At 48.7% G+C, this 26,288-nt stretch overlaps 1 protein-coding gene across 1 annotated transcript in view; it reads left to right on the forward strand.

Moving 5' to 3' along the window:
- The window catches only part of MYO1H (myosin IH), a 70,446-nt gene that overhangs the window by 27,981 nt on the left and 16,177 nt on the right, over positions 1-26,288 (forward strand). Inside the window, exons 2-16 of the mRNA XM_079151300.1 lie at positions 1,997-2,158; positions 4,663-4,778; positions 6,004-6,202; positions 6,990-7,070; positions 9,499-9,678; positions 13,098-13,196; positions 14,006-14,119; positions 14,414-14,485; positions 15,141-15,260; positions 17,047-17,114; positions 17,658-17,763; positions 18,054-18,134; positions 19,600-19,691; positions 21,556-21,650; positions 25,098-25,144. Of these exons, the coding sequence (XP_079007426.1) occupies positions 1,997-2,158; positions 4,663-4,778; positions 6,004-6,202; positions 6,990-7,070; positions 9,499-9,678; positions 13,098-13,196; positions 14,006-14,119; positions 14,414-14,485; positions 15,141-15,260; positions 17,047-17,114; positions 17,658-17,763; positions 18,054-18,134; positions 19,600-19,691; positions 21,556-21,650; positions 25,098-25,144 (1,632 nt within the window). The remainder of the gene's footprint in view (positions 1-1,996; positions 2,159-4,662; positions 4,779-6,003; positions 6,203-6,989; positions 7,071-9,498; positions 9,679-13,097; positions 13,197-14,005; positions 14,120-14,413; positions 14,486-15,140; positions 15,261-17,046; positions 17,115-17,657; positions 17,764-18,053; positions 18,135-19,599; positions 19,692-21,555; positions 21,651-25,097; positions 25,145-26,288) is intronic.

Below are 26,288 nucleotides of genomic sequence, written 5' to 3' on the forward strand. Positions count from 1 at the left end.
TTAAATATTTTTTATTTTGAGATAGGATCTCACTAAGTTGCTGAACGTAGCTTTGAACTCGAGATCCTCCTGCCTCAGTCTCCTGAGTCCCTGGAATTACAGGTGTGCACCACCACACCTGGCCAGGTGTTAAGTCTTTTTAATTTTAACTGGTTCAGGTGGTATCTCCTTGTGGTTTCAGTTTGCACTTCCCTGATGATTAATGATGCTGAGGACTTTTCTCACTGATCATTTGTCTTCCTTCGTGAATTGTTCATTCCAGTCTTTTGCCCCATTTTTATTGGGCTAGTCTTTTTATTATTGAGCTGTAGCTATCTGTTAGTCAAGATACAAATCCTTTGAAGCTATGTATTTGTGAATATTTTCTCCCAGTCTGTGGCTTGCCTTTTTATTTTCTGAACGGTGTCTTTCTGACGAGAAGTTTCATATGGGCACAAGTCTATTTTCTTTAATTATTATTTCTGTGTCCTAAAAGTCACTTTCTCTTTCTCCAGTTGCAAACATATTCCTCTTGCTTTGTAGATTTTACATTTACATTTAGGGCTAAGATCCATCTTCAAGTTTACAAACATATTTATCTTATATAGGCCTATACACATAGTGTACGGTAGGGATTGAATGCAAATTTTCTGTTTGTTTGCTTGTGGATATCTAGCAGTACCTGAATGGTTGCTTGAAAAGAATTTTCATTCGGGCACTGAATCATTGGGCTATGGTGTCACCAAATGATGGACACCGTCTGGATTACTTAAAGCTAGAAAGTGAGAGTCCTCTGCTTTGCTTCTGTTTTCAAGGCTGTGTTAGCCGCCTCTGCTGGTCTGTGTGGTTGTAATGTCTTGCCTCTGGGGTGATGTTAATTTTATCACTAGAGGGCACTAGAGGGATGTTGCCAGGGCTCTCTCTGATCCTACTTGCTCTGTTCCACTTTGGCTAGTTGTCACTTTGGCTGGTGACATGGTATATGGGTGGGGTATGCCTGTGTGCCTGGAGCCCACAGTCCCTTGGTGACCTCACAGCCCTAGCCCCAGGCCTGGTGACCACGTTGCCACAGTCCTATATGCCATATGACACGGTGTGGTAGTTCCAGGCCTCACACCTGCAGCTGGCCACTCCCAGGGCAATCACCCTTGGCCCTCAGCCTCGATTTCCGTGGCTTTCCATGCCTCCCGCCGCACAGAGCCCTGCAGCTCACTCTGCTCACCTGGGCCCAGGAGGGTCGTTCTGCTGCCATGACCTCGGGCCCAGTGAGATTCCCGTCTCCAGTGAGGTCTGAAGCCCAGCCTTGCAGAAGGACACTCCAGGTGTGTCCTTTCTTGAAGAATCTGCTGGAACAAGAAATGCCCTTCCGGACCCATCTCTCACCTAGTGAGTGTGGACAGTGAACACATACTGAGTACACAGTGGCCCGGAAAGCAAGCTGTGGATAAGGCTGTCTAGGCTCATATCCTGGCCCTGCCTTTCAGCAGATCTTGGGCCTGGTTCACAGTATTCCTGTGCCTCGGTTTCCTCATCTGTATCAGGGTGTGATAATAGTAGCTCCGAGGGTTGGAATGAGGATGACTGGTGACGATACTCGCCGAGCCTTTAGCACAGCATCTTACAGTGTCAGTAGTCTGCAGTCGCGGTGGTCATAACAGGTATGCACTTATGTGTCACTTAATGACAGGGAAATGTTGGAAAATCACCATTCATGGTGTGCAGGTCCTGGACCAAGTTGGCGTAGCCACTCACACCTGGACCTTAGGGAATAGCTTTTACTTCCGGCTCACACCCAAACAGCAGACTACCAGACAGAACCCTGCAGTCGATGGTTCCCCAGGGTGCCTGTGAATCTGAGCAGAGGAGAGGTTCTGTGAAACACTCGTAAAGATACTCAAGGGGAACTTTTGAGCTGCGTTGAAATCTTGGCTCTGCCCCTCCCAGGGCTTAGCATGTGCCTCGTGGAATAGAAATTTCTGAACAGATGAACAGCTAAGGAGTGTTCTGTTTCCCATAGAAAGAAGAGGTGAGGAGGAAGCACATCCGTCTGCACATGGAAGGGACGCTGACGGCCCGCGACAAGGTTGGGGTACAGGATTTTGTGCTGCTGGACGCGCACACCAGCGAAGCTGCCTTCGTGGACAATCTTCGCAAACGCTTCAAGGAGAACCTCATCTATGTAACTAACCCGTTCCTCAGCTGGGCCCCTAAATTGTTTGCTGTCTCCCCAGCCTCCCGGCCTCGATGATTAGCCATCAAGAGGAGGCATGGAGGGACTACTGCCAGATGCATTTTGACCCTTCGTGCTAAGTCTTTCTGGTAGCCAGTGACAGGGACACAACTTGAACTGGCCAAGGTTGCAAAACGGAGTCAATATCCGTAGCTTTAGGATCGAGGAATGGATCTAGGATTTCAGATGATGTCCTGGGGATTCTTTCTCCTTCTCTCTGCCCTGCTTTCTTTTGTACCGATTCCTTCGTAGGCTGCCTCTCAGCTTTGTGGCAAGATCTGTGCCGGCTCCAGGCTGACATTTTATCAGCTCAGTGCGGCTTCCGCAAAGGGAGCACGTCTTCCAGGAATCAGGTTTCGCAAATGTCCCAGAGCTGGTGATGGTGGCTCTGATGGGCCCATCTCGGGCCACTTGCGTCTCTAAACCAAATCCCCCTGGCTAGGAAGGAGGACCTTTCAGACTGGCCAGGCTGGGTTACTAGACCCCACCCTGGATGTGAGAGGATCCAAGCCCCCAGGGCCATATAGAGCGAGAGCTGGGGAAGAGGCTTCCTCAGAGGGAATCTGTTGGAAGGGGAAATCAGCCAGGTACAGTGATGCACACCCGTAATCTGATCAACTCAGGAGGCTGAGGCAGGAGGATCGCAAGTTCAAGGCCAGCCTCAGCAACTTAGCAAGGCCCTAAGCAGTTCAGCGATACCCTGTCTCTAAATAAAATATAAAAAGGGCTAGGGATGTGGCTCAGTGGTTAAGGACCCCTGGGTTCAATCCTCAGTACCAAAAAGGAAAAAAAAAGAGGGAGAAATAAGAGATGTCCCACCACATCTCCTAAAGCTTCAAAGGTCGACACTGTGGTACTTTACCAGCCTCTTCTCAGATGGATCTTGTGGCCAGTTTTTATTACATTCTCTATTTATGACCACACCTGATTTGATTGGCATTTCAGATAAATTTCCCTTAGGTAAATTTTATAGTATGTTATTCCTTTTTTAAAAAATTTTATTAGATCTTTTTAAAAAAGTTTTTTCAGATGTTGATAGACTTTTAAAATTTTATCTATTTATATGCAGTTCTGAGGATCAAACCCAGCGCCTCACCTATGCTAGGCAAGCGCTCTACCACTGAACCACAACACCAGACCCTTAATTAGCTTTTGTTAAGAGTAAATCCGTGCAGTGGTGCACACCTGTAATTCCAGTGGCTGGGGAGGCCGAGGCAGGAGGATCTGTCAGTTCAAAGCCAGCTTCGGCGAAATCAAAGTGCTAAGTAACTCAGTGAGACACTGTCTCTAAATAAAATACAAAACAGGGCCAGGGATGTGGCTCAGTGGTCGAGTACCCTGCGTTCAATCCCTAGTACTCCACTCCCAAAAAAGGAGTAAATTAGGGGCGGGGGTTGTGGCTCAGTGGAAGAGCACTTGCCTAGCATGTGTGAGGCACTGGGTTTGATTCTCAGTACCGCCTATAAATGAATAAAATAAAGGTTCATTGACAACTAAAAAAAATTTTGAAGAAGCAAATTAGATAATAAGTTTAGAAATAATTTGTCTTATAGTTAGTTTGTAATGGTGCTGTCAAAACCAAGTTTTTGAGAATAAACAAGGTATTCCTTAGAGTATATATTTCATAGCTTCTAACTTTCAGAATTAGAACCCTTAATTGTACAAAAGGAAAAAAAAAATCAAGCTCATTTTCTATATCCGCAAAGGAGAAATAACATCATGTGAAGTACAAATGGGATCATAGAGTCTTCATGACTAAGCTAAAAGTTTCCAATTTAAACGGATAGATTCCAGGGACGATCTTCCACCCGTGAGACCAGGTTTCTACTGATCGAAATGATGCAGAATTTTAATCCAAATCCTCTTCTTTGCTTCGGTTCTGTTTGAGTTTGTCCTGGAGATCAGGAGCATCATTTGGGACTTGCAGCAGAGTCCTGCCATAAACTTCAGTGCTTCAGGGTTGAAAGCAACAAACTCAGGATCTGAAAATACCTGATGTATTTTCAAAGGAGCCCAAATAGTCATCTTTTCTGTATAAGATCTCAGAACTTTTTTGTCTACTTATAATTATATTCCAAGAAGTCTTAGGTGAGTGACTACCTTGAAAATAAAAGTACTTGCAAATTTGGGTATGGCCGGCTTCCCTAGATCTCAATGTCAGACTCTGATGTCACCTCCTTAAAGAAGACTTCCCTTGACTCATAGCTAACGGGGTCTTCCCGACTCCTCCACGCCTTGGTTTCCTACCTGCCAGTCCCTTTCTCCATACGTCCCTCTCCTTGTGTCTGTCTCCCATCCCTCCATTGGCTGTCTGCTCCCCAGGTGAGCTCCCTGGCAGCCGAGGTGTCATGTGCTGTGCCCTATCCCCAGCACCGGGCAAACACAGGGCGCATACTGTGTGACCGTCTTTTGTACCTGGAATTCCTCACTTGTCCTGTGGTCCCTTCTTCTAGACCTATATCGGGACGCTCCTGGTGTCTGTGAATCCATACCAGGAGCTTGGAATCTACACTGTGAGCCAGATGGAACTTTACCAAGGGGTCAATTTCTTTGAGCTGCCTCCTCATGTGTAAGTACCATCCATAGGGTCAGCACCAAGAGTATTTTTCTATATCCCCCATTCCTTTTTCCATCCCCCTCTCCCTTTTTCCAACCCACCATCTATCCCTCCATCCATCCTCTCTCCATGCAAATCCATGATGTGTGTTCATGAGGTTCTTCCTCCTTCCATATGCTCATTTCACTTGTAAAGTAAGTCAAAGCAGTTGGAATGCTAGCAGGCCATTTTGGAATCTCAGCTTAGACAAGTGGTGGACTCTCTGTGGTGGTTGAGAACCCCGAGTGTGGCCAGAGAGGCGTCTTCTCTGGATGTGGGTTGCTACAGCGCCTCCTACTGGTGCCTGAGCATCGTGGTGGCTAAGAATGACCATTGGTAGGAACCTAACCAGCTGCCCCAATCCAAAGAGGAACCATTTCCTGCCTGTTCTACCTCCTGCAGGCGTTGCTGAATTTCTCTCTGTGGTTGACTTCTGGGCTAATACTTAGGCTGTCCCCCGATTTATCTTGGTAACTCAGTTATACCACTTCCGACGATACTTATACACCTGTTTGCCTCCCCACCGAGTCCCCAGGTAACCAGCTCTAGGGAGAGACCTTCACGCTTTGGGTTCTGATTTTGGAGATAAAGTGCTTCTGATACCTTCACTTGTCATCCTAAAGTTATTGCAGAAGTTTTTAAACCTCTCTGGTCTCCTATCTCTCCGTTCCTTCTACTTTAGGCTTTGAGGGAAAGAGATCTTATTCTATTTATTGAATTATTCAATATTCAGACAGATCCTGTTTCCACCTATAGTTAATAGAATGTCTCTGGGGGATGTAACTCAGAAACTGGCTTATTCTTTTACAAACCGTCAGTGGATTTTTAAAAAATAAGTTTGTGGGGCCAGGGTTGTAGCTCACTGGTAGAGCACTTGCCTGGCATTCATGAGGCCCTGGGTTCCATCCCCAGCACCAAATAAATATAGCTGGTAAATTTTGGAACATATTTCCATCACAGTGCAAATCCTTCACTTTAACCCTTTGGTTGTGTGAGTTTTAATACCTATCACTCTTTGTGTTTGATCAGTCAGCGGGTTGTGACAGGGGTCTGATACCAGTCTCAGCTCAGTGTCCTTGTACCCACAGTGTGGATATGGCTTCCTGGAGGCAGGGCCCTTTGTCTTTCTGCTCTGGTGGACATCAGTGCCGAGGGACACAGCACGGAAACCAACCTGTCTCTGCCCCTCCTTCTCCAGCTACGCCATAGCCGATAATGCTTACCGCATGATGTGCTCGGAGCTCAACAACCACTTCATCCTCATTTCCGGAGAGAGCGGGGCAGGGAAAACAGAGGCCTCCAAGAAGATCCTGCAGTATTACGCAGTGACCTGCCCAATGACCGAGTCCCTACAAATAGCCCGCGATAGGCTGCTGCTCTCCAATCCAGTGCTGGAGGTAAGTGATCTCTGAGGACCCACAGGGAGGCAGTTCCAGAAAGGTCGCTAGGTGAGAAGCCTCTGCCTAGTCAGGACAGTCAAAATGGGCAGGTCCCTGTTGAGGAAAGGGGTTTCACAGGTAGCGTCATGGCTAAGGGCATCTGGCAGGCTTGGATGCTAATCCAGCGTGGACAGTCACCAGCAAGCTTCAGCAGGGATCCCAGAGCCTGTCACCCATCTGCAGAAAGATTCTGGTCAGAGCCCCTGCCTCTGAAGAGGGTTTAAAGATGACACAAGATGGATGCACAGAAAGCACCCGGCAGAGCTGGCAGCGCTGTGGGACTGTGTCATTAATGTTTCTCGTTATGGCTACCAGTCCTGGGATTCCATCTTCCCAGCTTGCCGGATGATCTCGAGCAGGTTCAGCCTTCCCGTGTTTTGATGTCCCCTCTGTGAAAGACGTCTCCGGCTGCAGGAATTTCCCAGTAGACCCTCTGAGCTGAACAATTTTGTTATGAGAAGGAGTCTGGTATTGGGGGCTGTCAGCTGAACCTTCCAGAACACCAGGGTCTGTGCACCTCTCCTGGGACCATTTCTAGTATATTCCTAGCTGGGTTCTGGAGAGACCTTTTCCCCTGGCATGAAATCCTCCATAGTCAGCAATTCCTTCATTGAAGGGGACCGTGTGACTTTCCTCCCTGTTCCCCTCCCTTCCTCTGTTTGCATAATAAGCATGTAATTTGGGGTCAGAGATTTGACGAGCATGATAAGTTTAAATGACAGTGCGTGGTACTTTGTATTTCAAGGCTTTTGGAAATGCCAAAACGCTCCGGAACGACAACTCCAGCCGATTTGGAAAATACATGGACATACAGTTTGACTTTCAGGTACACCATAAATTCCTACTACGGTTCATAGGGACCTCTTATTCCGCCAGTAAGAGAACCCAAGCCAAGGCACCTCGGGTGGGAAGTGGCTCAAACAGTTGAAAAATCTAGGGACAGTGCTGTCCAGTCTGTCTGCACTGCTGACCTGTGCCCTCCGAGAGCTGCTGTTCTCTGGTCTGTCATTTTACCACTTGAAATACATGTCCCATGTGCAGAAGCCCTGTTTTGAGAGGACTTGATATCTATCGACAGGAGACTTGCTAGTTAAATTGTGGTATGTTCACACAAAGAGGATTATACCACAGCGACAGCAAATGACTTCCCATTGACATGGCTGGGTCTTGGTAACATCCCAGATGCCAGTGTGTTGCCATTTATTGAAATAAAGTTTGAAAACAAAAGTAAGCGACATGTAATGTAGCCCTACCTACTTATGAGGGCGGGGTAGCAAACTTCCTGAGATAAGGTCAGAGAGGAAATATTTCAGACCTTGCAAGTCACAAGGCTTCTTTGGCTACTATTTATCTCTGTTGTTTTGCAAAAGTTGTCATTGACAGTATGTAAATGAATAAATATCCAGGATGCACATGCTTGTATTGTACCCAGCATCTACATGAGGCTATTGCACATGGTTAGACAGCTTTATCAAGGACAGCAGCTCTCTGGGGTGCAGTTCAGCCATGGAAACACACTGCCTGACCTTCTCCTGCTGGTATATGGTCCTGCCTGGAGCATGCAGGCACTTAATAACTAGACATATTTTTAAATTCCTAAAGATCAACACATACGCCCTATACTGGAAAGGACTCCAATCTCGAGGACAGCCCCAGGAATTTTTGCATTTGTATCTAGCTGTGTATTACCATGCAGATGGATATTAAAATTTCTAGCCTCCAGAAGGTTCTCCAATGACAACCCCCTTCCCCAAGGTTACCACCACCCTGACCTCTATAATCATAGATTCGGGTTGCTGGTTCTTGAACATCATATAAATAGAGTTACACAGAATGTTCTATTTTATATCTGGTTTCTCTCAATCAACGTTCTATCGATTTATCTGTGTTCTTGCTCACAAGAGTTGGCCATTTTTTAATTGTACGAATACATTGCAATTTATCTGTTCTCCCGTTGATGAACTTTTGGGTTGTTTGCTCTGAATATCCTTGCACAGGTCTGTTGGTAGCTAGAACTTATTCTTGTTAGGTAGATAGCCATAAGTGGAATGTTGGGGGTGTTTTGGTTTTTGCTTTGTTTTTGATCTTGGGAATTGAGCTCAGCGATACTTTACCACTGAGCCACATCCCCAGCCCTTTTTATTTTTATTTTTTGAGACAGGGTCTTGCTAACTTGCTTAGGGCCTCACTAAGGTGCTGAGGCCGACCTCAAATGGTAATCCTCCTGCCTCAGCCTCCCAAGTTGCTGGGATTATAGGCATGTGCCACTGAGCCTGGCAAATGGTTGGGTCCTTACCAGCCATGTTACAATGATTTATGACAGTTCCAGTTGTTCCAGACCCTTGCCAATAATTTCCTTGTCAGTCCTTTTCCTTTTAGAAATTCGAGTGGGTATAATGTCTTTCACTGTGATTTAAGTGCATGTTTCCCAGATAATTAAAGAAATTTTGCTTATTGGCCACTTACAGGACTTTTTTTTTTGTTCAAGTCTTTTTTTGGGGTTGGATGTGGGGGCACTTGACTGCTGAGCCACATCCCCAGCCATATTTAGTATTTTATGTAGAGACAGGGTCTCACTGAGTTGCTTAGCACCTCACTTTTGCTGAGGCTGGCTTTGAACTCGTGATCCTCCTGCCTCAACCTCCTGAGCTGCTGGAATGACAGGCATGTGCCAGGGCACCCAGCTTGTATGAGTCTAGCTCATTTTTATTTGGGTTGTTTGTTCTTTCTTATTAATTAGCAAGAGTTCTATATATGGTCTGAAAAAAGAGGCTTTATTGGATATGTTATTTAAAATAATAAGTACAGCAGTATGGATAATCAAGATATGAGGACAGATACAGAGGCCAATGGACCGAAATAGAGTCCGGAAAGATCCCACCACACACGTTTGTGATTCAGTGGGGAATAAGATTGCCTTTCTAATACATGATACTGATCAATGGGGATGTCAATATGAAAAGAAGACTTTCGACCCCTACCTCACTCCATAGATATCAAAATCAAGTAGTGACGGATCAGGGTCTTACACATGAACAGTAAGACAATCATGCTTCTAGACACCAACACGGAACATGTATTCATGACCTCGGAGTAGGCCGAAATCTTTTGAAATAGAACCCAGGAAACACGAACCATAGAAGACCCATAGACTGGACCTTACTCACATCGACAACATCTGTCGACATCATCGACAACCAGAAGACGCTGGTGACTTGACATTGTCACAGCTCCGTCTTTATTCTGTCTTGAAGGGCGTTCCCGTAGGTGGGCATATCATCAGTTACTTGATTGAAAAGTCCCGCGTCGTCTATCAAAACCAGGGTGAGCGGAATTTCCACATCTTCTACCAGCTGCTGGCGGGTGGAGAAGCAGAGCGCCTGGCTTACCTGGGACTGGAGCGAGACCCCCAGCTGTATAAATACCTCTCGCAGGTTGGACGGCGCAGCATCCGGCTGGGTGGCCCTTTGGAGGAGGGGCCCCAGGGTGTTCATGGGGGCTGCTCTAGCATGCTCAAGAACTTTCTCTTACCCTTCTGGAAGTAAGCACTGGCTGATTTCTTGACATTTATCAGGAGTAAGTTAACCCAGCTCCTTTTGTGCCTGACGGCTAGATTGTCTGGGTAAAGTAACCAATGTCTAGGCAAGTGTTCTCGACCCTTCTTGAAATTAGAATCACTTGAGAAATCTTTGAAAAACACAATTGGCCAGGCTGAGGGTGTAGCTCAGTGGTAGAGCCTGTCCTGGCAAGCACCAGGTCCTGGGATCAGGCCCCAGCGCTGCAAAAATAACTTACTGGAAAGCACAGAGGCCTGAATCCTTACCCTCCCCCAGTCTGCATTTAGTTGATCTGGGCTGCGACCTGGGCAGCAGGGTTGTTGAAAATAGTTCCCTGGGCTGGGAATGTAGCTCACAGTAGAACATTTGAGAGGCCCTGGGTTTGATCCCCAGCACTACAAATTAAAAAAAAAAAAAAAAAAGTACAACAAAGTCCCCTGATGATTTAATGCACAGCTAAGGTGAGAACTTCTGGTCTAGATGTAATAAAAATTCACCGTCTTCCTGTATCTACCACCTGTGCTGCTTCATTCTGCTTTTAAGCTTCTTGTGAGAAGACCTTTCCCACCTTTGAGGACTCTTGGCTGCAAAGTGAACACACTACCTTAGAGACGTAGTGCAGGCCATTCCTATAAGCAATCCGAGTAAATTCAGAATTTACTTTTGCAGCATTGATTTTTCTGTGGGCTGTGCTAACATTCTAGAATGCCCAGGTTGGATAGATAGTGTCTGATGTTGCTAGCAGCAGTTTTCTTGACCCAAGATTTTCTTTTTTTTTTTTTTTTTTTCGGTACCAGGGATTGAACCCAGAGTACTTAACCTTCAAGACACATCCCCGGTCTTTTTAAATTTTTTAATTTAAAGACAGGGTCTTGCTGATTTGCTTAGGGCATCACTAAGCTGCTGAGGCTGGCTTTGAAATTGTGATCCTCCTGCCTCAGCCTCCCAAGCTGCTGCCACTTCAGACATGTGCTACTATATCCGGCCCCATGTTTTTTTATCGTTCCCTTCTTGGCTTTGAACTGTGGTCACTTTGCAGAGTGCAGGCTGGAGCATCGTTTGAGAGACTTGTTCAAGACCTGAGAAAGTGAATCTCATACAATGCAGACCAGTGTTGTAGAGAAATCTTGGGAGAAATCTTGACCAAAATCTTCCTTGAAAAATGAAGCCAACAAAGATAAAAGAATCCCACAATCTCAATGTGTATGTCATAAATCTTGAACTAATTCTTAGAACAAAAGACACATCCACTCTTTCTTTTTTAAGAGTCTCTTTCTTCTGACAGTCATAAGGATCCCTGATGCTTGGGTTTTCAAAGCACAATCAGAAAGGATTGATTTATAAAAATATTTGGGGCATCAATCATTTCCCGAAGAGCTTCTCTAGCCCTTCAATAATCAAATCATCCCTGGTTAGAATATATCATATCTTTATTCTTAAAGATATATATATATATTTTTCTTTTCCCTGACCATACTAGTTCTACCAGATCCTGATGCCCCAGTGGCTTTGGAAATGGTTTTAACAATTTGCTATTATTTTTGTCAATATCGCAATATCCCATAACCCTGGAAAAATTTATGGCTTTCCTTTGCAATATATTTTCTCTGATTCCAAACCCAGCAGGTGTCCAGAGAGGAACTGACTTGCACAGTCCCTGCCCTCAGGGGGAAGGTATACAGTTGTCCCTCAGTATACACAGGGGCACAAAGCCAAAGACACTCAAGCTTATATAAAAGGGCAAAGTATTTACATATACCTGCTCACATCCTTCCATATATTTTGCAGTGCTGGGGATCGAACCCAGGGCCTTGTGCATGCAAGGCAAGCACTCTACCGACTGAGCTATCTCTCCAGCCCTCCTTCCATATATTTCAAAAAATCTCTAGGTTACTTAGAATACCCAATACAATATAAATGCTATGTGCATTGTTGATATACTGTTGTTTGGGGAAAAAATGTCAAGAAAAAAAAGTTGATACATATTCAGTACTTTATTATTATTATTATTATTTCTGGGCTGTGGTTGGCTGAATCTGCGGATGAGAAGCTGATGGGAGGGCTGACTGTATTTGTGACTGGCTGATTCATGAGGGAATATTTTCACAGGATGATGTCTTTGCATCTCACAGTAAAGAAATCTTTTCCGATAATGAATCTTCAGATAATTGGGAAACTGGGAACACCCCGGACAGGAAAGCAAAATAATGAAAAGCACTTGTCTGGAACATTTTCTCTTATGATTGTGACATTGGTCATCTGTTGCTTATTTAAAAGACAACTCCCAGGGTTAGTGAGAAACGTGTCTTTACATCTTTGCTAGTTAGATTCCATTAAATGGAAATGTCCATACAATCTGTGTTTTTTATTTTTTTCTTTTGGTACCAGAGATTGGACCCAGAGTTACTTAACTACTGAGCCACCTCCCCAGCCCCTTTTTAAATTTTTTTATTTAAAGACAGGGTCTCACTGAGTTGCTTAGGGTCTCGCTAAGTTGCTGAGGCTGACTTTGAACTTGTGATCCTCCTGCCTCAGCCTCCTGAGCCGCTGGGATTATAGGTGTGTGCCACCACACTTGGCTAATCTGTGTTTCTTTAAAAGCCAAACCGTAATTTCCTTAAGCAAGGACCTCCTTCCACTTAATCTTGCAGTGAGGGTTTTCTGGAAATTCCTAAGCAAATTGAGATGATTCTGAAGTTATGCAACATAATTTCCCTGCATGTTTTAGCACATATTTATTGAGACAAATGGCTTCCATTTGCTTAGGAAAAAAAAAAAAAAAGGAAAACGAGATTTATAAACACATAGGAATACACTATACCCCTCTGCTGTGTAACTTTGCATATTCTCACAGAACTGAGACTGACTGATTGGTTGATTGTACTGGGGATTGAACCCAGGGGAGCTTTACCACTGAGCCACATGCCTGGCCCTTTTTACTTTTTTATTTTAAGCCAGGGTCTCACTAATTTGCTCATGGCCTCACTAAGGTGCTGAGGCTGGCCTCAAATTTGTGATCCTCCTGCCTCAGCCTCCCAAGTCATGGGGGTTGCAAGCATGCAACACTACACCTGGCCTCAGAACTGAGATTTAAAATAAAATTCCAAATAAATTTGGAAAAAGCAGCAGTCAGCGACTTATTATACACTGGCAAAGTAAATCCTATCTGCTTTCAATTCCATCTGTTATAGAACTAGCTTTTGCATGTGTGGGGGGAAATCGTTTTGATGTAGGAATAGGTGTGTGTGTGCTTAACTGTCCTTAAAATGCCATTATGTGACCTGAATTTGTTGCAGGGTCATTGTGCCAAAGAATCATCTCTTAATGACAAGAACGAGTGGAAAACCGTCTCCAATGCGTTTTCTGTCATTGATTTTACTGAAGCTGACCTTGAGGTATGGGCCGGGGCCGTTTCCTGGGAACAAGCCTGAAAGCTTGGGGTTTGCGAATGACAGGGACACCCAGCCACATGTGAACTTCACGTAAATGCTGAAGTTTTCTTTTTTAGCACGATTATGTCCCCAGTACTGCGTAGGGACAAAAATTCAGTCGTTGCTTATTTGAAATTTGAATGTTAACTGGATGTTTGGAATTTTATGTGACAAAGTGTTCCCAAGGTCGTGTGGAAGAGGAACAGAAGGGCTTCTTCCCCCACGTTAGGTCCAGTCTCAGTAATTTAGACCCCACCGAATTACAGGACTTTGTTTATTTACGTTTCTGTTTTGGAACGAACAGGAACACACAGTAGGCTGGATAACCACTTTATCCTTTCAATTTTTCGTTTGGATGGTCAATCTTTTCAGGACGAGGAGGGTAGGTTTAAAGGAAAGACATTAGCAGGGACCGTGGCATCGGAAAAGGAAGGGGCAGCTGGTGAGGTTTCTTTTCTAAAATAGTTTTGGAAAGTATTTCGTGAAGACGGTGTATTTGGTGAGAAAGTAAATGTCCTCGTATTTCTGGGATGCGGAAATGGAGATCGTCAGCGCTGGGCACCAGGACGGTCTCTCGCTTTGCTAAGGCCCTTCCTTCTCTCTCTCGGTCACAGAAGCCAATCAAGGGCTGTTTCTGGGGGGAGCGGGGCCAGGGCTGGAGTTGGGAGGGGGCCCTTTGCTCCAGGGCTTCTCTGCTGACCGTGGACCAGCAAAGTGACTGCTGTCCCCTCTCCTGGCCTCCTGGCCTCTGCCCCCACTTCTCCTGTCCCCAGAACCTCTTTGGGGTCATTGCCAGTGTCCTCCACCTGGGGAACATCTGCTTCCAGGAGGACGAGCAAGGCTGTGCCACAGTCCCCGACACTCACGAGATCAAGTGGATCGCCAAGGTGACGTCCCTCTTTCCAAGAGGACCCAGGGGGACCCAGGACTGCAGGGGGCGGAGGGGGCACCGGGCAGGCGGGTGCTGTCAGTTGGGCCCCGGGGGCCGTGGCGACAGCCCGCGTCCTTCCTGCTGGTGCTGCTGAGGCTGGAGCGCAGACAGAACGGGTCCCTCTGTCCTGGGCTGGGACACGGTGATGAGTGGGGACAGGTGACCCGGGCCCGGCCTCGCCATGGACTCTCTGAGTGAGCCAGGAGAACGGACGGAGTCACTGAACCCACCTTGGATCCCTTTCCTTCAGCTCCTGGGGGTCTACCCGCCTGTTCTTCTGGAAGCTCTGACCCACAGAAAGATCGAAGCCAAGACAGAGGAGGTGAGGATGGCTCTGGGGACAGACGCGCCCGCCCCCATCGTGGCTGCCGGCCCTAGCTGACAGCGCCATGATGCTGAGGCTGCCCTGGGGAACCCCGCCCACTAGGCCCTGCTTGGGGGGTCCTGTCAGGGCCTCCTGCTTCATCTTGCAGGCCCCCTTGCCACCAGCATAGACTCTGGAGCTCAGGCCTCCAACTCCCTCAATCCTCCTTCCATCCTCCCTCCCAGGGGTCTTTGCATGTGCTGTTCCCCATGCTGTTCCCTGTGCTTCGTCTCGCGAGCCCGTCTCCAGCCTGCAGGCTCTGGGGTCACTGGCCCTGCGTCCAGGAGCCTCCCTGATTATCCCACCCCTAGTGTGGGCACCACATGCACATTCTTATGTCACCCGTCACTCTCGACTTGCAGTAGTCCTCCCCACCCCCGCCCCAGCTGCACTGGGAGCCCTCAAAGGCCAGGACGGGTGTCTTGGTGGCGGCGGAGTCTCAGCCACCCAGCACAGTGCCTGACACACAGCGACAGTACAGGAAATAGCCTCCGGGAGACCGAGCGTCCCCTCCCCCAGCACCTGGCCTCTCTCAGTGGTCCTTAGAGACGGCACTGAAAACGCAGGGGGCGTTTCCTCCGCCGGTATCCACGTCCCCTGTCACTCTCTTCAGGTGATCTGCCCGCTGACACCAGAACTCTCCGCCTACGCCAGAGACGCCATGGCCAAGGCTGTTTATGGCCGCACGTTCACGTGGCTGGTCAACAAAATCAACTGCTCCCTGGTTAACAAGGTGGGTCCCGGGTCCCGGGTGACTCGCCCTAACAGCGCTACCCCTGGTGTCACGGAAGAAGAATCCCTGAGAATGGCCCGCGAGCTCCCCAGGGCGCGGGTGCTGTCTTGGAGGGTCCACGTTGCCCCCGCCAGGCGCGCAGTAGGCTCACAGGAGCGCACAGCGTGACCCACAGTGTGACAGGCACAGCAGGTGTCCTGCGCCAGAGGCTTCGGGTGCTCAGAGAAACAGCAACGCGCACGCACACACGTATTTGCTTTTTCAGCACTAGGGATGAACCCGGGTCTCTACCGCTGCGCTACCTCTGCAGTCCTTTTTTATTTTTTATGTTGAGACAGGATCTTGCTGAGTTGCTGAGGCTGGCCTCAAATTTGCCATCCTCCTGCCTCAGCCTCCTGAGTAGCTGGAATTACAGGCACGCACCACGGTACCAGGCTCTTTTAATCCATGTAAAAATACACAACTACTACTTCCAACTCAAGTTTAGATCATGTTTCCGTCTTATGTTATTTTTTGGGGTGCTGGGGAATCAAACCAGGGCCTTACACATGCCAGGCAAGCACTCTACCACTGAGCTATGCCCCTGGCCATGTGCTTCCTTTGTAAGCTGAATTGTGTGTGTATGTGTGTGTGTGTGTGTGTGTGTGTGTATGTGTGTGTATGTGTGTATGTGTATGTGTATGTGTGTATGTATGTGTGTATGTGTGTGTACGTGTATGTGTATGTGTATGTGTGTACATGTATGTGTGTGTACGTGTGTGCGCGTTTGTGTGTATGTGTGTATGTATACGTGTGTGTATGTGTGTGTACATGTGTGTATGTGTGTGTGTATGCGTGTGTGTATGTGTGTACGTGTGTCTGTGTGTACACGTATGTGCTTGCGTATCTATGTCTCTCTTCCTCTTATAAAGCCACTGATACCATCGTAGGCACCTCGTGGAATCCTCATTACTTCAAAATACCTGCACCACGAATTTGGGGGTTGTGTTTCCACACAGGGGCACATTCAGAGTCTAGTGTTCTCGTTAAACCTCCCTTCCTGCCAGATGGCACTTTGTCCTCCGTATCTCCTGTCCCCTCACCTGGACAGGCATCTCCTTGATCTTGAGGTCCATTTCTGTTTTCTTTCTTGATTGACTGTGGCCTTTAGAGCTTGAAGAGGAACAGAACAAGAACTGAATCAGAAGGGGAAAGTGTCACTTCCTGGGTGGCAGACGTGGAAGCCACAGTGGGGTCTGGGCAGGCCACAGGCACCCAGAGATTCTCCTACGAGTCACGGTTGATGAAAGAGAAGGCGTGAGCGTTATAGCCGAGTCCAGTTTTGGGGGAAGCCAGAGGGTTTTGAACCTCAGAGTGAAAAACCTGACTCTCTTCATTTTCTGTTACTATAACAAAAAACCTGGCACCAGACAGCTTTATAAGGAAAAGAGTTTTGTTCAGCTTACTGTTTTGGAGGGCCCACATGTAGTGGTGGCCTTGCTGGTAGAAACTCAAGGTTGTGCGGAGCATCATGTGACAAGAGACAGAAAGCAGTGCACTTAGTCTCTTCTGGTCTCTCTTTGTACAAAGCCACCAGGATTCAATCGTGGGGCCTCCTTCTGATGACCTTATCTCACGCTAATCGCCTCCCCGTGACCTCTCTTGCAAGCCCCGTGGTGGAATTGAGTATCTGCCCACTGAACGCCTCACAGGGGAGATTCGATTCCAATGCACAGACCCTTGGGGAATGCACACAGACCATCCAGACTACAGCGCTGACCATTAATGGCATGTGTGATTTGTCTAGGATGTCACCAAAAAAACCGTGATCGGATTGCTGGATATCTATGGGTTCGAAGTCTTCGACAAGAACGGGTGAGTTTTGCACTTCTCTGTCTGCCCTCTGCCCTCTCTCTGGTTTCACCCGAGGCTTAGTCATCTTTTATGTTACCGTCATTGATTTTCTCAGTTCCAGAACCTCTCCAGATTTACCTCGCCCCTAACTCACAGACTGTTCTAGAAGCACAAGAACCATGAAAAATGGAACCTATTCCAAGTTAACTCTTAGGATTTATTTAGTTGGTTATTTTATTGATAAGGGCTTTGTTAGTTTTTCTTTATTATAAAAGCATCCTTAGCTGGGTACGGTGGTGCGTGCCCGTAATCCCAACGGCTCAGGAGGCTGAGGCAGGAGGATGGCAAGTTCAAAGCCAGCTTCAGCAAATTAGCGAGGCCCTAAGCAACTCGGGGAGACCCTGTCTCTAAATAAAATACAAAATAGGGCTGGGGAGGTGGCTCAGGGGTCAAGTGCCCCTGAGTCCGATCCCTGTACCCCACCCCCCCACAAAATAAGCACACGCTTTTTAAAAACTGGTCGGCTTGTATAACTTCAGTTATTTACATGGGTTGCATCTCTAGTTTTGAACAGTTTTGTATAAATTACTGCAACGAGAAGCTCCAACAACTGTTAATAGAGAGGACTCTGAAAGCAGAACAGGCAGAATATGAAACGGAAGGGATCGAGGTAACCGTTTTGATATTTTTCTCCTCATTTGCTTTCTGAATCCAGCTAAAGACATTTCCTTGAGAAATACGATTTCCTTGGAGACTTTGCTCATTGTTTGATTTTTCGGTCCTCCTCTGCTTCTTTCCTGGGAAGTCATTTTTGATATTCAGAAGGCATCCCCTGGTTAAGTTTGGATATGAAAAAAATCGGATTTTGAAAAACAATTTTTGTCAAACCGTTTTCCACCCGACGCGCCTTTCGCTCACCTAAATCCCTTCTGGAGGATTCTTTGTCCTTTGTCATTGTAGTGGGAGCCGATTCAGTATTTCAACAACAAAATCATCTGTGACCTGGTGGAAGAGAGGCACAAGGGAATCATATCCATTCTGGTGAGAAACGAGCGTCAGCTCTGGTCCTGTCTCTCCTGCCGTTTGGACACACAGGGCAACTTTCCCCAGGCTTCTGAGGGGTCGTGCGTGGAACCCCCCTAGTTCCTGAAGGGTGCGGGTCGAGCTTTCCTGCTGAGCTCTTGGCCACTGGGAGACGTCAGGGAAAGACCTCGGAGACCAAAGTCTTCCATAGATGTAGAACCCAGGACCCAGTTCAGATGGGGGTTTGGTGGGTGCTTTGGGTGAGACCCCAAGGGCTCATGGGAGCTTGGTGCTCGGCATGCGCATGTCGGGAGGTGGTGGCACCTTCAGGAAAAATCACTGAGGGTGCAGGTCTCAGAAGGAGCAGCTGAAGTTCTTGCTGGGAGGTTGTTACATGAGAGCAAGCCTGGCCCCTCTACGGTCTCTCTCGGGCCACTGTCTGTCATCCACCCATGGCGTTGTGAATCCAGCCACTGTAGGCCTTCGCCAGTGCTTCCATCTTAATGAAAACAATCGGTCCCCTTTGCCCTCCTGCCCCCACGCCCCTACACAGCCACCAACCGCTCTGCTAATCCAGCATGCTAAAGCACGGCAGGGACATTCACGGGTGGGGAGCGTAGTTGCCATGAACATGGTGCCACCTAGATGCACTGTGAAACGTCAGGCAGGTGTCTTAACCTCTCTGAACTTCAACTGCATCATCTTTGAATGGGGCATAGTAATAACAGCACCTGTAAGGAACGCTTAGAAATATGCTCCATAGAAGCTGTCTCGTCAACCTGGCTTTAATAGAAGCTTCGAGGTTGATTTGTTGTTAAGACGGGCGATTAAACGGTATCATCATTGAGGACCCAATGTCGGGAAGGACACAGCTTGAGAAGTGGGGAAGGTGGGACTCGACTGCTTTTGCAGTTTTCAGAAGGGCTTTGCTCCTAGTTCAGGGTCTGCACAAATCTTGTTTTTGGTCAGTGATGACTGATTAAGAGAAAATGAGCCGGGTGTGGTGGCACACACCTGTCCTCCGGGCTACTAGGGAGGCTGAGGCAGGAGGATCACAAGTTCAAGGCCGGCCTCAGCCACTTAAACTGTGTCTCAAAATAGAGAGGATTGGGGGTAGAGCTCAGTGGTGGAGCAGCCCTGGGTGGGGTTCAACCCCCAGGACTACAAAAACTTTTAAAAATAAGAGGGGAAAAAGGAGGTCGAGTGCTTAGGCAGGGAGGCCTTCACGATGGTAGAGGACCCGCGGGAAGACTTTGAATACATGGGTCAGCTGTCGCAAGAGCTGACTTTTCACGGAACCCCCAATCCCACATCGGAGAGGCCGAGCCTCTATGCCGGAGGCCCCCTTCCCCCCAGAATGTTCTCGGAGCTGGGGAGGCGGGGTGACGGCCTCTGAGGCCAGAGCATCCTGCACGGCTGGTGAAAGCCGCTGAGCCCGGGGCGGACGGGCCATGGGTAGCGGGGCGTCCTTTCTCTTTTGAAGGATGAAGAGTGCATTCGTCCCGGCCCCGCCACGGACGTGAGCTTCCTGGAGAAACTGGAAGACAGAGTGGGCAGGCACGCACACTTCCAAACGTACGTGTGGGGGACGCTGCCACCCTGCTCCCCGGCGTGTGCCGCAGGGGGACAAATGTGTCCTGGGGACAGACCAATGCGTACGAGTTAGCAGAAGTCAAACTGAAAGTGGATTCCAAGGGGAACGTTTTGTTGTTGTTGAGATTTCGTGTCTTGTTTTCGGACGTGCATTCTCACAGGCATGAAATGGTGTCTCTTATAACTTCAGATATAAGATGCGCAAGTGATGTGTGTTAGATCTGAGATGGACAACCCAGGGGGCGTTTGCGTTCCTAGGTATCCACGTAAGGATCGTGCCGATTAAAATAAGAGTTTTAGCCAGGAACGGTGGCGCACGCCTGTCATCCCAGACCCTCGGGAGGCTGAGGCAGGAGGATCACGAGTTGAAGGCCAGCCTCAACGATTTAGCAAGACCCTTGGTAATTTCATGAGATCCTGTCTCAAAATAAAATAAAATAAAATAAAATAAAATAAAATAAAATAAAATAAAAAGGGCTGGGGATGTAGCTCAATGGTAGAGCACCCCTGGGTTCAATCCCTGATACTTAAAAAAAAAAAAAAAAAAAAAAAAAACAGAAAGAAAGAAAAGAAAAGTTTTCAGCATTCCAAAAGAGAAATTAGAAATTTGGAGGGCATTTAAGAACATGTGCTTTGGCCTGGGCTGTGGCTCAGCGGTAAACATGTGCTCAGCATGTGCGAGGCCCTGGGTTCAACCCCACATACACACATGCACGCAAAAGAACGTATGCTCCGGAGTCACAGGGCCTGGTTTTGAATCCCTGCCTGGCCACACCACACAGGCAAGCCACTTACTGTCCCTGCAGTTACGTTTCCCCTAGCTACAAGGTGGGGATCCTGATATCCCCGCCACACCAAGCTCAGGGTCTGTGCAGATCACCTGGTGCCATTTTGGCTGTAGTAAAGGCTCAGTGGAGGGGAGTGGTTCTAAGAGAACTTTGTAGAATCCTGTAAGGATAATAAATCACACAGGAAGATGGAGCTGGCACAGAAAAGAAATCACGGCCCAGGCACAAATGGAAAAATACATTGCCATGTATTTGAATATCTAAAATCACAGGTTGCGATGTCAGGGGGATCACGCAGACATGAGGGAGAGAAGCAGGCAGAAGAGTGCACACTGTGGAATTTCACGTCTCTAAACCGTGAAACTCAGGAAAGCTCACCCGGGCAGTAGAGACCGGGCTGGGGCAGAAAGGGCTGCGGAGAGGTGTCCAGGGCTGGTAGCGTCCTGTCTCTTGACCTGCGTGCTGGTCAGTTTGCAAAACCTCGTGGCTCTGCACACTTAAGATACGTGTGCCGCCGCTACATTAGATTTCAAGGACAAGCTGTCAAAAATTGTGAATCGCCAGAATCTGAAACATGATGTTTCAGGAGTGTTATCGTCTCTGCCCAATGTAAAAATGTAAGGTAGTGAAATTGTTCTTCATTATGACTAAGGAAAATAGAAGTTTGTGTGAGTGTGTGTGTGAGAGAGAGAGACTGGCTATGCCTTTTTGTCCTCTATTTTTGATGCAGGGCCTTGCTAAGTTGCTGAGGCTGGCCTCCAACTTGTGATCCTCCTGCCTCAGCCTCCTGAGTCACTGGGAGAACAGGCGTGGGCTACGGAGCCCATGATGTTATTTTTTAAGATTGTTTCTGTGGCTCGCTTGAGGATTTTTATTCCTCGGGGCTTATGAGGAAGAAGCGTCTATTCATAGAGAGGCCTTGATCGGTGGCCAAGATCAAGGCCTCTGCTTGTGGTTAGCTCTGCCTGTGGACCAAGGACCGTCGAGTTCCTGAAGAACTCGCTGGCCGCTTCTCTCCCCGGCTCTCCGCTCAGTCCTCGCCTCCTTCTGTCTCCTAGCCGGAAGCTGGCCGGGCCGAAAGGCCGGAAGAGGATCGGCTGGATGGAGTTCCAGCTGCTGCACTATGCGGGAGAGGTCACCTACTGCACCAAGGGTGAGTGCCCAGCCTGTCACCGAGGAGAGGCGGCGCGCGGCCGCCCCAGTGTGCCCCGCCTGGCGTCCCAGCGGCCACCTCGAAGGCCTTTCTCAGCTCCTTCTCTTTCTATTTGAACTTTGTAGATCCGCGAGGCATTTTGACACATCACGTGCGCGTGGAGTACGACTCTGCTAGTTAGAGCCCGAGCTTGTGGTCAGGAGTCACTGGCCCTGTGTTCATAGACGAGCGGGAAAGTCCTGTCCCACGCATCCTGCTGTCTTTCCCACTCCCGTCCCCTCCCTCCCCCTTTGTCGGGTCCCCTGAACGTCTCATTGCCCCCCACACTTACTGTGAGTCGCATCCGCATACAGAGAGGACGTTCAGCCTTTGGTTTGGGGGGACTGGCTTGTTTGACTTAGCGTGAGAGTCTCCAGTTCCATCCATGGGACATCTCCCAGTAACTAGAGAAATGACAAATCAAAATGACACCGAGATTCCACCTCACTCCCGTCAGAATGGCAGTTACCAAGAATAGGTGTTGGGCTGGGGCGATAGCTCAGTTGGTAGAGTGCTTGCCTCGCAAGCACAAGGCCCTGGGTTCAATTCCCAGTACCCCCCCCCCCCAAAAAAAAATAAAAGAATAAGTGTTGCTGAGGATGCCGGGAGAAAGGCACACTCATGCACCGCTGGTGGGACTGCAGATTGGTGTGACCGCTTTAGAAAGCAGTGTGGAGATTCCTCAGACAACTTGGAATGGACCTACCATTTGACCCCAGCTATCCCACTCCTCGGCCTATACCCAAAGGACTTAAAATCAGCACACTGCAGAGATACAGCCACATCAATGTTCATAGCGGCTCAATTCACAATAGCTAAACTTTGGAACCAACCTAGATGCCCTTCAACAGATGAATGGATAAAGAAAATGTGGTATATATACTCAAGGGAATATTACTCAGCCTTCAAGAGGAACAAAATCATTTCATTTCTTTTCTATTTAACTATTGAAACAGTTCACATTCCACCCAATTTTTAAAAATTAATATTCATACATTTCCTCCATGTAAGTGTACAATTTGATGGTTTTAGTATATTTAGAGTCGGGCAGCCATTCACCATCAATAATAGAACACTTCATGTCCTCACAAAGGAACTCTGGATGCTTTGGGGTCATTGCCCATTTCCTGGCCGCTGGGCCCCTGCAGCCCAGGCATAAAACACATCTGTTTTCTGCCTCGATAGATTCGCCTTCTCTGGACCAGGACTCCAGCTGGAATCATGCCACCCTGGTCCTTTGGGTTTTCTTTCATTTAGCATCGTGTTCCAAGGTTCGCCTTGTCCTTCCTTTTCATGGTCAAATACTATTCCGCCGCATGGGTCGACCTCAGTGCGCCTGCACTCCCGGGTCGATGACATCACCTACGCGCTTCCTGCGCTGCTTGGCTATAGTGAAAACACCGTCACACACCTGCCTGCGGGAGCCTTCGGGTGGACACACGTGTGCATTTCTCCTGGGCAGGACACTGGGCGCGCACTTGCCAAGGTACAGGGCGACTCCACGCGTAGCCCTCTGTGGACCGGCGGGCTGTCTTCCACGGTGCTGCTGCAGCACTTTACTCTCACCGGCCGCGCAGGAAGCTCTGCGCTTCTCCGCATCCTCAACCATATCTGCTGTTCTCTTTTTTATCAGAGCCATTCTGACGGGGCGGTTTTGTTCTGCATCTTTCCAGAAGTTTTGTTTCCTCCCTTTCAATCTCTGAGGACGTTGAGCTCAGAGCAGTTGAGTAACTCTCCCAAGGTCACACAGCCAGCAAGGGGCAGAGCGGAGGTTCAGACCCGGGCCTTCCGCCCCTACCAGGGGAGAGCGCGTGCAGGGCAGGGCTGCCCGCGTGTCTCCAAGGGCCACGTCCCGCAGGTGCTGGGTGATCACCGCCTTCTTACCCTTTAAGCCCTACCCTGTTTAACATCCTTGGGTATTTTGCCCGGCCAGGTTTTACCCATCGTAGCCACAGCATAAATGTCCCTAAGTGGCACTGTGCAATTAAAGGTTCTAGCAAAAGTGAGTTTGGGTCTATGGCACAGACGACTGAAGACGGGGATCCAGGCAGATACCCGGGTACGCACCAGTTCACAGGGCGTTACCCCCCACCGCCAAAGGTGGAGACGGCTCACGAGGGACCCAACAGTGGAGGGATAAGCAAAATATGCCCCGAGCAAACGATGGGAAATTATTTAGTCTTTAAAAGGCAGGAAATCCTGGTATGTGCTGCAGCATGGGTGGACCTCGGGGACTCTGATCAGGGAAATAAGCCCGTCACAAAAGGATGGCTACTGTAGGTTTCCATTGACATGGGGCATTCAGAGGAGATCCATAGAGACGGAAAGTAGCGCAGTCCTGTCCACAGGGCGGGGTGGGGAATCATTTCATGGAGCTAGACTTTCAATTGGGGATGTTTAAAAAGTTCTGGAAGCTGGGTTCTGTGGCCACGCCTGTCATCCCAGCGACTTGGGAGGCTGAGGCAGGAGGATCGCCAGTTCGAGGCCAGCCTCAGCAACTTAGCGAGACCCTGTCTCAAAAATAAAATTAAAAGTGGAGGAGGGGCATGGCTGGGGTGTAGCTCAGTGGTGGAGCATCCCTGGGTTCAGTCCCCTGTGGGAGCGGGCGGTGGTGACGTCTGCCCAGAACAGGGAGGTACCTAATGCCACACTGAACTGGCCCTCACAGGTGGTTAACCTGGTCAATCTGATGGTATGTGTATTTTACCGGAATAAAATCGTTAGTTTCTGTGACTCAAAACCATCATCTCAAAATGTCCATGTTAGGTGTTCCCGATGTCCTTTCTGAAGCACGTCATTTTTAGCTGGTTTTGATCGACAGTGTCATCTGGCTGCTGGTTTCATTAACTGACGAGGTTGGAAATGAATACTCGTCACCCAGCTTTCTGAGCTTTCACCCTGGGGTCGAAGAGGACATTTTTGAGCCATAGAGAGATGAGGTGCTTCCTATAGAGCGACCAGCATGTGCAAAGGCCCTGTGGCCCAGATGAGCTCAATGTGTTAGGGATGGGTATGGTTACGAGGGGCTCCCGAGAGCTGGTACCCAGACAGGTACCGCCAGCAGAGGTGCCGAAGGTGGCCTTCTAGGTGGGCAGGTTTTCTCCTCCGCCTCCCGGGTCTCGGCGGGTGGCCCTGGAGGCTCAGCCAGCCCCCTCCATTGTTCCCGTGGAAACGTCCACGGCTTTCTTTGCTGCTGAGCTAGGATTCAGTTTCCGGAGCCTCGTCGCCTGCAGAGGTAGAGGCTGTGCGTGTCCGTGGCACTCTCTTGGGGTCGGATGCCAGCGTGGGTCACGGGTTCAGATCCGAGGACCTGGCTGTCAACCAGACATCGGACTTTTGCTTTTTTTTTTTTTTAAAGGAAAAGCCATTGATTCAAACTATTTTTTTTTGTTGTTGTTGTTTTTACAGGATTCTTGGAAAAAAACAACGATCTCCTTTACAGACACCTGAAAGAAGTAAGTCGGCAGCTTTGCCCCGCGAGTTTCTGAGGGTTGCAAGGTGTCCTTTGTGGTTTCCCCTGGGGCGTGGAGCTGGGGTGGATCTGTCTTCCGGGTTCTTCTCGTCTGTGCGTTCTGTAAGGACCCCAGCGTGCCGTGGCCAGAGGAGACGTGGGAGATCAGCTGTGCCAGCCTTCACTCCCCGAGCTGGCTCAGGTGTGCGGCACCCCCCTGGGTGCCAGCTCGGGAGTTTGCGCAGTGAGCAAGTCAGAGTCCTTCCTCTGGTGGGGCTTCCAGTTGGGGGAGAGGGTGGGGCATGAATGCATATGTCAGTCAGCAGTGCTATAAAGGAAGTTAAGGAGGACCTGGGGTCGAAGAGGACATTTTTGAGCCATAGAGAGATGAAGTGCTTCCTGTAGAGCAACCAGCATGTGCAAAGGCCCTGTGGCCCAGATGAGCTCAGTGTGTTAGGGATGGGTACGGTTACGAGGGGCTCCCGAGAGCTCGGCAGCGTGTGGTCCACAGGGAACAGCGGAGATTTCTTTTTCCGTGCAGGAGATACTTTTTTTGTGTGAGGACACACTGGTGTGACATTACCTGAGGATAAGGACCTGAAACCCAGAGAGGTTACAGCTCGTTCAAGGTCAGAGGTGGAGCTGGATCTGGGCTTCACCCCTGGAACTGCCAATGAAATGTCCAGTCTTGTTCCTTAGACCTCGCCTAGCAGAGAAGCCTTGGGTATTGAAATAGCTGACTGGGACAAAAAAAAAAAAAAAAATGCATTTCATTTCATGAGTTCAGTTTCTCCAAGCCTACGCACAGAGGGGACATTTTCAGAGGGAAGGGCCCGCAGTTCATCTCAGAAGTGTTCTGGGCCCTTTCTGAACTTCCTCTGCCTCTTCGAGGCCCCTTAGTCCCAACCCCTTTGGGTCCAGCGTGGATAAGCGACGGCTGACCTTGAATTTCTGCTCCGGGTGGCTGGTCTGTGTCTGAGTCTCCCCGGCTGGGACTTCCTGGAAGATGTCCCCATTGCTGGGGGGATCTGATGGCGGCTTCTCTGGGGACGGGTTGCTGTGCAGGACTCAGGAGGGGAAGGCCTGGCGAGCACACGGGAAACCCACGGCCCTGCCCTCTGCGGCCACAGCCACGTGCTCCGCAGGCC

Source organism: Sciurus vulgaris (genome assembly GCF_902686455.1).
Source record: "Sciurus vulgaris genome assembly, chromosome: 8".
Lineage (NCBI taxonomy): Eukaryota > Metazoa > Chordata > Mammalia > Rodentia > Sciuridae > Sciurus > Sciurus vulgaris.